At 48.1% G+C, this 12066-nt stretch overlaps 4 protein-coding genes across 4 annotated transcripts; all 4 read right to left on the bottom strand.

The window, feature by feature from the left end:
• Positions 1 to 9: 9 nt before the first annotated feature.
• On the bottom strand, positions 10 to 2259 carry FMAN_00051 (putative acetyl-CoA synthetase; the record flags this gene model as incomplete). Its single annotated transcript, XM_041821854.1, has 6 exons — positions 10 to 474; positions 527 to 787; positions 833 to 1992; positions 2042 to 2068; positions 2120 to 2143; positions 2205 to 2259. The coding sequence occupies 6 exons, from the start codon at positions 2257 to 2259 to the stop codon at positions 10 to 12; spliced, it is 1992 nt and encodes a 663-aa protein (XP_041687593.1).
• A 1299-nt stretch (positions 2260 to 3558) lies between these two features.
• Positions 3559 to 5101, bottom strand: FMAN_00050 (uncharacterized protein; the record flags this gene model as incomplete). Its single annotated transcript, XM_041821853.1, has 9 exons — positions 3559 to 3792; positions 3843 to 4185; positions 4236 to 4325; positions 4378 to 4390; positions 4441 to 4468; positions 4521 to 4587; positions 4643 to 4684; positions 4732 to 4874; positions 4922 to 5101. The coding sequence occupies 9 exons, from the start codon at positions 5099 to 5101 to the stop codon at positions 3559 to 3561; spliced, it is 1140 nt and encodes a 379-aa protein (XP_041687592.1).
• A 481-nt stretch (positions 5102 to 5582) lies between these two features.
• FMAN_00049 (uncharacterized protein) lies at positions 5583 to 7802 on the bottom strand (the record flags this gene model as incomplete). The annotated part of the gene is made up of 2 exons (XM_041821852.1): positions 5583 to 7443; positions 7495 to 7802. 2 exons carry the CDS (start codon positions 7800 to 7802, stop codon positions 5583 to 5585), a joined length of 2169 nt encoding a protein of 722 aa, XP_041687591.1.
• A 1980-nt stretch (positions 7803 to 9782) lies between these two features.
• Positions 9783 to 11955, bottom strand: FMAN_00048 (uncharacterized protein; the record flags this gene model as incomplete). Its single annotated transcript, XM_041821851.1, has 3 exons — positions 9783 to 9884; positions 9933 to 10941; positions 10991 to 11955. 3 exons carry the CDS (start codon positions 11953 to 11955, stop codon positions 9783 to 9785), a joined length of 2076 nt encoding a protein of 691 aa, XP_041687590.1.
• Between the last annotated feature and the right edge of the window lie 111 nt (positions 11956 to 12066).

The raw sequence follows: 12066 nt of genomic DNA, 5'->3' as shown, positions 1-12066 counted from the left end.
CTCTACCCATTAACCGCTCTTGTGCACAACACCAATAATCTTCTCAACAACAGAAGGATCCGAAAGCGTTGTGATATCCCCCAACTGATCCTGCTCCCCCATGACCACCTTTCTCAAAACACGACGCATGATCTTTCCAGACCGAGTCTTGGGCAGATCAACCACCATGAAGATCTTCTTAGGCGCAGCAAAGGGACCGATGTTGTTGCGGACCTGCAGTCTGAGCTCGGCGTGGACTTCTTCCTCTGAGGTTCGGAATGCTTCTTTCAGGCAGACGAAGGCGATGACGGATTGGCCTGTTACCTCGTCGGAGACGCCTACGACGGCGGATTCAGCGACAGCGGCGTGCTCGACCATGGCAGCTTCGATTTCAGCGGTTGAGAGACGGTGGCCGCTGACGTTGATTACGTCGTCGACACGTCCGCGGATCCAGTAGAAGCCATCTTGGTCGCGGGCAGCTCCATCGCCAGTGAACTACAGAATGATCAGTATTTACTCAGCTAAATCAGATCGGTAAAGTACTCACGTAGTATCCGGGATACACCTTGAGATATGTCTCCTCAAACCGCTGGTGATCACCGTAGACAGTTCGGGCCATGCTAGGCCATGAGGTCTTGAAAGCAAGAACGCCCTCGACTCCGTTGCCGTGGATCTCAGCGCCAGAAACAGGGTCGATCAAGACTGTGTCGATACCAAAGAATGGCAGGCAAGCGGATCCAGGCTTGGTGGGTGTGACACCAGCGAGAGGGGTGACGGCGTGAGAGCCAGTCTCAGTTTGCCAGTAGGTCTACTCCAGTTAGTCACCTCCATAAACAGTCTAAGGTCAACTTACATCGACGATATGACATTCTCCCTTTCCAATAACATCGTAGTACCATTTCCAAATTTCAGGAGCGATAGGCTCACCAACTGAACCGAGAACACGAAGACTGCTAGTGTCATGATTGACGGGGTCAGATCCAGCTCTCTTCAACAAGCGAAGAGCCGTAGGAGCAACATAAAAGTGCGTGATCTGATGGTTCGCGATGATATCCCAGAAACGAGAGGCATCAGGGAACGTCGGTGTTCCCTCAAAGACAACTGTAGAGACACCCAAAAGGAGCGGCGCGTAGACAACGTAGGTGTGACCGGTGATCCAACCAACGTCGCCGGCGCAGAAGTATCGATCGTTCTCGTGGATGTCAAACACATACTTTCCCGTTGCAGCAGCTCCAACCAGGAAGCCACCAGTGGTATGCAAAATGCCCTTCGGCTTACCAGTTGAACCAGAGGTATAAAGTAAGAACAGAGGATCCTCAGCGTCCATGGCCTCCGGGGGGATGTAGCTAGGCCACTTGGCAGTCTGTTCATGCCACCAATGATCCCGTCCCTCAGTCCACGAAACCTTAGCACCAGTTCTCTTAAAAACAAGAGTCTGAACACCCTCAAGCGGGCTCAGCGCTTCATCAACAATCTTCTTGATGCCGATTGTTCGACCGCCTCGCTGGCTCTCATCAGCAGTGATGACGACCTTGCTCTTGGCATTGACGACGCGATCTCGCAACGAACCAGCTGAGAAGCCAGCGAAGACAACAGAGTGGACAGCACCGATACGGGTGCAAGCAAGGATGGCGACGAGAGCTTCGGGGATCATAGGCATGTAGATAGCGACTGTATCACCTTTTCGAACGCCAAGATCCTTGAGAGCCCAGGAGACCTTGCTGACTTGCTTGAGCAGCTCGCCATATGTGATAGAGCGACCGCCATTTCCATCATCAGTCTCGTGGATGATAGCAACCCTGTTAGGATCCTTGAGCGCATGGCGGTCAACGCAGTTGAACGAGGCATTCAGCTTTCCGCCGAGGAACCAAGCTGGATTGCCCTCGACTAGCGAGCCGCTCTTGACGGTGTGAAAGTCGTGATCCCATGTAAGGAGCTCACGAGCCAGGTTTCCCCAGAAAGCCTCAGGCTCCCTGACGGAGAGCTGATGCATCTGCTGGTACTCCTCCAAGCCTAGGTACTGTAAGCACGGCAAATATTTCCAGATTGGGATATAACTCACTGCCAATGTGAGGCTTGCTGGGGTGTCCTGAAGACGAGTTGTTAGTACGCAGCTATTTTACAGCATGGGTTCACGCACGTGTGAGCATCTTGTCGGGAAGATCTAACTCAATCTTAGTACTCCGTACAATCTCAAACGTCAGCAAAACTGTGCGAATACGTACACCATTCTTCGCCGTCACCATTGGTGACTGGTTGTGTCGATATGGGTTGACGCATGATGTAATCGTATGATACACTTTTTTTTTCTCTTATGCAATGAGTTGGGGGGTTGCTGGGAACGTAGTGCGAAGCTTGGAATTTTATCGATATCGTGAAAAAGTCGAGGTGACTGAAAGGGGAAAAGGGGTGAGCGGAGGGTATTAGGTCAGCAGGATCCACGCACCCTTGTCAGTGTTGATTATGGTGATATGACGCAGTGGGCGGCAGTGGAAATCCTTGCCTTGTGATTGAATCACTTCCAGTCAGAGCACAATTTCACCGATCCAAGCCGCGGTTCATATCACGACTCAGTGACTCAGCCTAGTTCAAAGGACTCGGCCAAGTATGGAGTCTCCCGATTACTGTATCTGATGATAAAACTTAAGCTTAAGTTCCCCTCTGTCACCTGCTTTCAATCACTTGACCACCGTTTTTCGGCACTCAACACTGAATAAGGGAATAAAATTAGACCAATTCTGCCGTAAGATTCTGCCACCGCCTTCTATAACCAGTGTCAGCACTACAAGGGAGACCGCGGTATCGGGCCTGTGCCTGCGGCGTAATCTTGGCGATCATTCCACTTATTACCGCAAGTGGAAATAGTGGTCTTTTTTTGCCGTCGTAATCCCCAAGACGAGTGATTCCCTGTCATGTTCATGCACCGCCAGTCTGGTCTGGTCTGGCAGTTCTTCGCCTTTACTACCTTACGAGGCAACATCACCACGTGGAGTCAGTGAGGGACACGTATTTGGACCCTGCCAAGACGATGCAAAGCTTGTGATGGCTGTGTATCGTATTGAGCCTGAATCACTCATGTGACAGCCGAGTCTGGGGTAACTCATTTCTCTCCTGATTCAGAGGCTCGTGCTTTTTCAGTTTTGTTGAGGTTCCCCAACACGACAAAATTGTCAGATCCACTGTAATAAAAAGTAAAGCGCTATAGGGTTGGCCGAAGCAGTTGATAACGCCAGGTCATATGATCAACCTCACGGCTTGATCTGGCCACGACCATCGGCAACTTTGATGATAAGAACACGCATGCCAAGACTGTCACAGATCCCGAGGTTAAGCTTGTGAATTGCACTTAAGCTTGCACATGTCAAACCCGTCGCATCATGATGTGATTCAATTCCGCCACGGTTCAATCGCATGGAGGAAGAACATGCGGTTTGTGGCAGCACCAATTGAATTCTCAGGATAAGCTTGAATATCCATCAGAGCGAATGTGAAACTGCAACTGTCAAGTTCTCAACTAGTTGCATGCGCCCTTCTGCGATGAGAGGCTATGTTAGGAGCTCTTGACATGCGACATGATACCTATTCAGGCTTCCTTGCATACACAACGCGCTGGCGGTAGAAAGGATGAAACTTCCCCGATCGAATCTCGCGTCGCAATTGAGCGCAGTACACAGAAACCTCTTCCTTAGTCCAGCCAAGAACCATATTAGCCATATAGAGAACATAGCCCTCGTAGTCCTGTTCAAGCGCAGCCTGAGCAAACTGTCCAATCTGCTTGAGTCGAGGGTCCTGGGGCCAGCCTCCGATAGGTGCCTGAATTGATCCAAGTCAGTCACTCATAAGATAAAATTGATTGATCGTACCTTGAAGTCCCAAACCTTCACGTCGACAAAGCCTGCCTCTTCCATTCCCTTCTGCTGCAGATCCTTATCGATGATCTCAAAAGTGCGGTTTAGCTTTTTCCCGCCTTCGATAAAGAACTTGCCCCATTCGTTGATAGCACAGGTCTCAGTTACAGTGCCATCGTCACTTTCCATTCGAGGGGAGGCCTCATAGCTCTCAACCCAACCTCCGGGCTTGCAAACGCGGAAAGCCTCTTTGAACAGGGCAGACCAGTCGCTTATACTTCCATACATATAGCGCATGTGCACGTAATCGAATGAATTGGGGTCGTAAGTCCACTCTTGGGTACAATCTTCGATCTCACTGGTCTCGTCAGGTCATATTTATAGAGTCAGGTCTTGCAGGGTTCGTACAACTTCAGATTAGGTGGAACCCAGTCAGGTTGGATGGGAGAGATATCTGTCCCGACCACTTCGGCGTTGGGATACTCGTCGGCGAAATCGCTATTTCAAAGTGAGTAAAGAACAAAGGCTGAAATATGACAAAACATCTCACATGGCCCAAATACCTGTTGCCCCAGTTAGCCTTATGCAGTCTGGAAGCGTCTCAATAACGTACCAGTTCCTGTTCCGATATCGAGCACTTTCTAGAACCCCAGTGAGTAATTTGTTGTAGATATTCAAGGATAGCGCCCGAACCTGAATGTCGTCCTTGAGAGGAGCTAGATGGAGTTTCCCCTCCAGCGACAGAGACAGGAGGTGGTGACTGTTACCAGTTAGCTTGAAGTCGTATACACTATCTCTGGCAACATTTCGCTCACTTTATATCCATAGATTCGTTATGGTGCTCATCGTTCGGTGTCCTGGTCTATGTCAGCTGTGAATCTCTTCCTTGACAGGGCCTCCATACCAGTACTCTGCATTTCCCCGCTCGGAGTGATACGTTCTCCCATGGATAGTGCGATAGTGAAGAATGCTGGAAGAAATTGACTCAGTTGAGCTGGCAACATCATCCCCGACCGCTGAATCAGCATCGTCATCTCCTGGCGCATTCTACAAAATGTCAATAGCCGTGTCCAAAGAAATGCGATTCCACATACTCCCTCATTCAAGGTGGCCCAATGACCAGGATTATGGAAATCTTCAGCTGGCTGGGCGGGGTTCTCTTCAGTGGGTGGCTCAGTAGAAGTCTCCTCCGCAGGTGCAGGAGTTGCCTCAGTCGGAGGCGATGAAGCAGCGGTCGCCTTCGGCGAGGACGAATCCTTTGAAGTCTCCGCCATCTTTTGCGTATAACTTGATGATTCTGAGGCAATTCGCAAGGTTTGATGCAGATGAAGAGACGACCAAGGCGGCGGAACTGACAACTCAGCAACGTTACAACGTGCTGATCTGACGATAAGAACCCTGTCTTCCCCACCCCGCCATGGGTCAAATATCGCAGATTTGCATTATGACATGCCTTTATAAAGGATCGTCGTTCTATTACACGATATAAACTGAGATCATGACCTCTGTATTAACTAGATGCTACATCGTTCCACTGCTTCATGCCAAAGCATACGCTCAGAAACCTACAGTTGCATTTATATAATCAGGGCATTATTAACACCTTGATACACGTGCTTGCGTCAGGTAAGGCATTAAACGTCAATATCTACCTACTCAATCAGTTTCTAGCTAAAGCTTACTCTACAACCTCTAAGGTAAAGAAGGTTGGCTTCAACAACAGAAACAAGCTACATACAATACGCAACTCGCTAATTAAATCAAGATAGATACGGCAGTGTTGCCAGGATCCAAGACCATGTAGGGAATAGCGCCCTCGTCCATCCCCTTACTAGTGATAAGAAACTCAACCTCAAGTTTCTTCAAGTCGAGATAGAACGCCTCACTGTACTTGCTAATACTCTTGTCCACATCACTCTCTCCAGACTTGTGTGCCCGCCACTGAGACTGCGCAAAATTGATCAGACTGCGCTCGCTGGGTACCTTGAAGCTCAACAGCCAGGGGATTTGAACAGAAAGCAGCCATTCCCTTTGACGATCAGCTGGCAGGGCGTCTAGAAGGTTCTTCTCGGTGTAGTTCTTGAGATCGGCGAGGGACGTGGGCAGTGGGTTGCAGAGAGTGGAAGGTTTGGCGAGGACGAATGACTGATAGAAGCTCTGTAGGTAGTTGACGGCGCTGTGGAATGGAGCGGCGATGTGGATCGACATAGTCAAAGCATCACAGAGCTGATCAAGAGTCGTGATAGTTGGGAAGGTCTTGATCCAACCACTTGTCTGGATTTCCTTGCACCACTCTTTGACGTATGGGTCTTCTTGAACCATTTTGTCGGCAGTTTTCTGGTCATAGTACATCAAGAGCATCTTCATGACATACGAGCGAATGGCATTCCACATAGAAACCATGTTCTTGGCGTATGCGTAGTTCTTGTACTTCTTGTCGGCAAGGCCCTCAGTAGTACTAGGGAAGCCACGCTTGGACAAATCATTGGGGACGTAATTGTTGACAAAGTCAAAGTTCTCAAACTCGTATTTGACGTATGAGTACAGGGCATCTGGGCTGACGCCAACAAGATCCTTGATGACTTGTGGAACAAGTGTCTCTCTTGCAGCAGCGTTGAGAGATAGAGTCTTGTACCAGTGAGGCTGAAGAATCTTGAAGATCGTGTGCTCCATAGGGATAGTACGATGGGTTGCAACGATCAAGGCCTCTTCGATCAAGTGAGCTCGAGTTAGGTGCACACCAACCTCGTGACGAATCCAGTCCGAAACCTGGGCACAGGTCTTTGCATATCGCCACGGGTAGTCGTCCTTCTCCTTCACAGACGAGTCAGAAGGGTCCTTGCGCTGGTTGAAAATGGTGACCGAGTCTTTCATGCTAGCCTTGTAGTCACAAACAATGGCAATTGGGTGCAACTTGCCGTCGTCACGGAGTTGATAGAGAGTCACTGCTGAACAAGCCCAGTTTTCGTCCGACGAAGGCTCCTTGTGCTTCAACTCAGCATCTGGCTTCGCGCCAAAAGCCTTTCGGAAGTAGCGGGTGTCTTGCACGAAAAGTGAAGCAGAATCAATGGTAGGAAGAGTCTTGGCCCAGTAATCCCAGCCATCACGCTTTGCGGTCTCGATGAACTCGGCAAGGAGGTCCTTGGGGACCTTTTCGATGGTAGTGGGGTTGGTGCCAGTGAAAGACTGCTCGGCGAAACGGCGATCGCTGAACCAATCAGGCAAAAGGCCGATATTGCGTCCTTGTTCAATATCGGTTCCTGATTTTCGATGTTCTGCGTTGTACTTGACAAAGGCGTCAATCGTGTTTCCTGCAGTCGGAGCGCCTGAGATATTTCCGGTTTTAAGGCCAGTAAACCAAAGGGCTGTCTTGCCCAAAAAGGTATCTGGGATGATCTGTTTGATTATCAAACCAGTCTCAACGAGGCCGAGGGCGTTAAAGATTTCCGTCTCTCGTTCATTTTTGGGAATTGTTTGCAGATGGGGAGGATATTGAGCAGGCTTGCCATTTTCTGTCGGGTAGGCCGACCATTGAAACAACTGTTTCTTTTGGCTGAGGTCTACATAGCGAGGTAGAGTAGGCTCAACTTGTAGAACATCAAAATACGACTCGTAGCTGAGGACGTGAGTATATATCCAGTCATCACTATAAATCAGCGGGTCTTACCTTCGCTCAATTCGGCCATATGCGTGAGTTAGTGCAGCTTGAGTGCCAATATAGGTCCCCTTCACGATGTTGCCTTTGCCAATTTCTGGCTTCGCCAAGAGATCTTTCTGGGGCTTGGCATAGATCTTGAGCTTCACGAGCTCGCTGTTGAAAACACCAGGGTCGATATCGGAGAATGGCGCATCTCTGATACTAACGCTAGCCTCCTTCTTCTTCTCATCGAGTGAGGGGTGCTTGAGAATGTCACCCGGCTTAGGCGCAGCGGGTAGAGTTGGCGGAAGACTAGGCAGAACGACTGTGGTTGCCATTGTGAAAACAGTGAAGACGAAAAAGAATACGAATTGAGTAAAGTGGGCTGTGAGAGTCTGAAGATAGAAGGGATTGAATGCCAAATGACCGGACTTCTGCTGGTATTTATAACTGAATTTCGTAGATGAATATCAGGGAACATAGATAACTACCAACTACAGCTCCAGCATACCACTTCTGTTGAGGGCAATATACGCAGGGTTCGTCAAGTTACCTGTCATTTCTGTATACTGAGACTCGTTTGATCTCATGCCAAGATGGACAGAAGCGCTTTTAGGAAAGACCTTGGCTTGAAGCTGAAAGCTGAAGAGCCGGATTAGCTTCCCCTTACGAATCGAGACCCACGTAAATGTACACGGAAGCAGCCATCGCGCCATGTTAACGAGCTGCGCGGTTCTAGAATCCGAGCGATACGTGGATAAACGCTGGGGCTGACCGTTTGGGCACAAATACGTCCGGATGTTGACTAGAAGCTTCCGATATCTCAGCCTCTGAGTAAAAATGTGAGCTGAAAAGTGTCTCGGACTCTCGTAGACCCACAGTCGTTGCATCGAATAAGTCAGATAAGGGTCTTCCCGACAGTCCCTGCTTTCTTATACCCTGAGGGTAATCGGGATTCCGATTGGTTTAAAAAGGTGTTGAAGGTGCCTGAGGCTCGTACCTCGTATATCAGCCGGACCACCCGGCCCGAGACCTTACTTGCAGTCAATGCACACAAATCCCTCTCAAAGGGACCAAAAAGCGATTAACTAATCGCTGCGTGCGTAATCAACAGGGTGTCAGGAAGACCCTTGCCTGACTTAATACGCTGCATCTGACTGGTTGCAGGAAATGTGACAGTATGTTCGTGGCAATAATGCTGCTACGGCCAACTAGCAAGTTCAGAAAACGCCATAGAAAAAATTAGCTCCTTTTTCCATGTCTCACATCCAAATCTTCACAAAGAAGCGCATGTCCCATGATCCATTCAAGTCCAACCATATTTCAAATACGGAATCATCAACGCGTACATGAAACTATTAAAGAATAGCTTGTTTACTTGCAGTGCACAACATTCAATAGCGTGACGCGCTCCATAATTACGAGGCGTGCTGAACTGCAGCTCAGCGGGACCCCAGATATAATCAGCCCAAAACCTGTCCAGTCACCGCCGTCGGTCTAAGACACCCTTCACCGCTTGTCCTAAGGCAGTGTTTCCAACTCTAAAGATCCTTAGCAGTTAAGGTTTGTGATTTGAAGCTAAAAAGTGGCTTAGAAACGTATATGCATTATCTATCTCTACTAAGCTCTAAATGGCTGTTGCAAGCTAATACTGATCTCGTGATAGGTGCATCAAATTCCATGCCTATAGAGGGTGAGGCCCGACCCATGCTAAGCGACCCCAATAGCGCGCGACATATTTACAATCCAGACCTTCATGGCAACCTCCATACACTTGGCATAGCATATCTAGTATTTCTATCAGGGCTAACGAAATCCCGACAGGCTTAAATATCTTGCTGTCACAAGAGAATACAATAGTCTGGTCGCAAAGGCACTTCCAAGAGCCAAAGAAATCCGAATTAGGTGTCACTCGTTGGGTCAAGAGCAAGGCGCTTCTTGAGACTATGGATAACTGAATCGACTTAATGTATCCCAAGCCTCACGAACTAGACGAGTTACGTCGAAGGCTAGCAGGGCCAATAGTCTCGGCACAAGCGCGGGTTTGTTATGGGTAGACTGAGCCGCAAGGTCTAGGCGGAATCTGATAGAGAGTCGATTCCAAATTGATACTAGATAAAATGAGACAGATTTGTTGAAGCACTTGTTAAACCGCTGCCATGTATCTTTCTGATTGAATGCCACGTCACCCCTCTGGTTCATCCTAATGCATGCACACACAAACCCAACAACGACATCATAAGCAGATGATTATTACTAGTAAAGTAGCAATTGAGATAAGTACAGCTAGTAAGTATCAGGATTTATGGTAAGCTTTATTAACTGTTGGTGTAAAAAGTGCAATTATCACAAAGAGGCATTGAGCAAATAACACAATGCATATCTATAGAAAAGCTTTGGCCGGGATTCTTGCAATTACACTTATCACTGTTAGTGCTTGATATAAATGTGGTTTTATTAGTACTCACACATTGCCATCCGAAAGTTGAGCCACTGCCTCCGCTGGTGCCGCTACGGCGGTAATCAGAAGGCCAAGACAGATTTTGATTGCGGACTGATTCCAAAGCCACTTCTGACCAAGCATAAAAGTCTAGATTTTGCTTAGTCGTCGATAAAAGGGCTTCGAGACGGATAATAATTTCCTGAATAGTTGAAGAATCTGGGAACTCTATAGATGTGTCGAGTATATCCTCACACCTAAGCATTGGATATTTAAAAACTGTACGTTGCAGTGGACCAAATTCAAAGGAATGAACCTCTGCAGCCGGAAGCCAGGAATTTTCTAATTGAGGGCTGTCGTCTTCAAAAGATAGTGGATCGTTTACGTGCTGTTCGTCTTGATGATCGTGAAAGTCATCTGTGCCAATGTTGCTCCCAACCACATCTTCGTCTTCTGAGCCCATGTCCCTTTGCATGGAAATGACACGCAAAGTCAGGAACATTAGGGTCTGCAGATGAGAAGCGATATGAAGAGCCATAGATTCATGATTATTCGTCTCGTGACTTTGGTTCTCCTGGTCATTAGAGCTAGTAGCTGCAGGGATTGGCTGTTGTTGCCCGGCCTTGAGCTTCTTTCTGCTTCCTTCACTCCACGAATCGCTTTCGCGTTTAGAAGGAACATCCTCTTTTTGGCTTTCCCTCTCAACCGCAAGCCCGCATAAAGGACATTCGTCAACAGGTCGTTCTCTGATACCTTGGCTTTGGTTAGCAATTAGCGACAGCTGGCGAGAATCAAATGCATCTGATTCATGCATGCTTGTGACGTGCTGGAATAATTCGACGCGATGTTCAAAAGAAGACATCGTGTTTACACACAGAGGGCAAACATATTTGACTGGTGAGTACACTGTCCGATACCAAAACTCATCGTGCTGCTGCATATGGCTCGACCACTGTCGAAAACTCGGGTATCCTACTGCATTGGTACAATCTTCGGCCAAACATATGTAAGGCCTCAGGTCATTGTCAACATGCTTCCTAAGTCATGTATTAAGCAGAGAACTTGGAGATTTAGGATGATAAATACCTCCAGTGAGCAGGATCCATATCTAGGCTTTTGAGTGGCTCGCCGCACCATTCGCAAAGTCTCAGTTCTTGTCTTTGCGGTTTGGGCGGCAGAGGATAGCTACTTCGGTGTATTGAGACAGATGTTGTTTTGTTTCTATTCAAAATCGAAGGCCCAAGGTTGTTTAGATGCGGCCAAAATTTGCTAGGGGATAAGGATGTCAGAGGTGCCAGTGATTGATCGCGTGTCTGAACTGAAGGGCTATAACTCAATCTGGGCTCTTGCAATGCTCCCAGGTTGGGCTTCGGTAAGACTGAGTTTTGGCGATCCTCTGAGATTGCTGGACTATAATGCTGTTCATTGTGCCTTGCTGCCAGGGTAGCTTGTCGTGTGCCCAGGAACATGATTTTCGCGAATCGATCAGACATAGACGTGGAGAGGCGGTCTTGCAGGGACTGATCGATTTGTGGATATAAACATTCGATGGTTCTGATGAACAACTTGTTGATAGGCTTCAATTCGACTTTCTGGGCAAATTCGCTTGCTCTTTGCTCAATAGTCTTTCGCGAGGAGCTTTTAATGGCAGTTGCAAGTCGATACAGTTGCTCAAGGGTATCTTCAATCTCCAGCAATTCCTCCTCGATACCAGATAGAGAGACCTGACCCTCGTCAGCATCTGTTGATGCAGATTGGTATTTATTCTGAGATACTATTGAAAGGCAGTCAGCTCCTGGCCACCCTGCTCTGAAATCGATAGATAGACCTGATGTTAAAGATCTCCCCAGGGAGTCCAGACCACGCAGAACGAGGTCCTGTATATCGATCGCATTGCTCAAGCGATGGTCGAGGCACTGGCTCGGCCGGGCGAATACCCCGAGATAAGCAGCCCAAGTTGAAAGTCGTTGCAGATAATCTTCAAAGAGACCTTTTTCTGCCGTTTGAGATCCGCTATCAATTAGATTCTGAAGTAGAGTTTCACATTCCATAGCCAGGATACGAATAGTATAATGACCTTCTTGGTCGTGATTCCCTGACATCATGGAATCATGAGAGTTAAAAACTTAGGACCTTGCGATTCTCCAAATGGCCTCAGCTGG

The sequence above is a fragment of the Fusarium mangiferae genome (genome assembly GCF_900044065.1).
Source record: "Fusarium mangiferae strain MRC7560 genome assembly, contig: FMAN_scaffold013, whole genome shotgun sequence".
In the NCBI taxonomy this organism is placed as follows: Eukaryota; Fungi; Ascomycota; class Sordariomycetes; order Hypocreales; family Nectriaceae; genus Fusarium; species Fusarium mangiferae.
The sequence above is the reverse complement of the archived record's forward strand: the minus strand, read 5'-3'. Positions and strand labels throughout refer to the sequence as shown.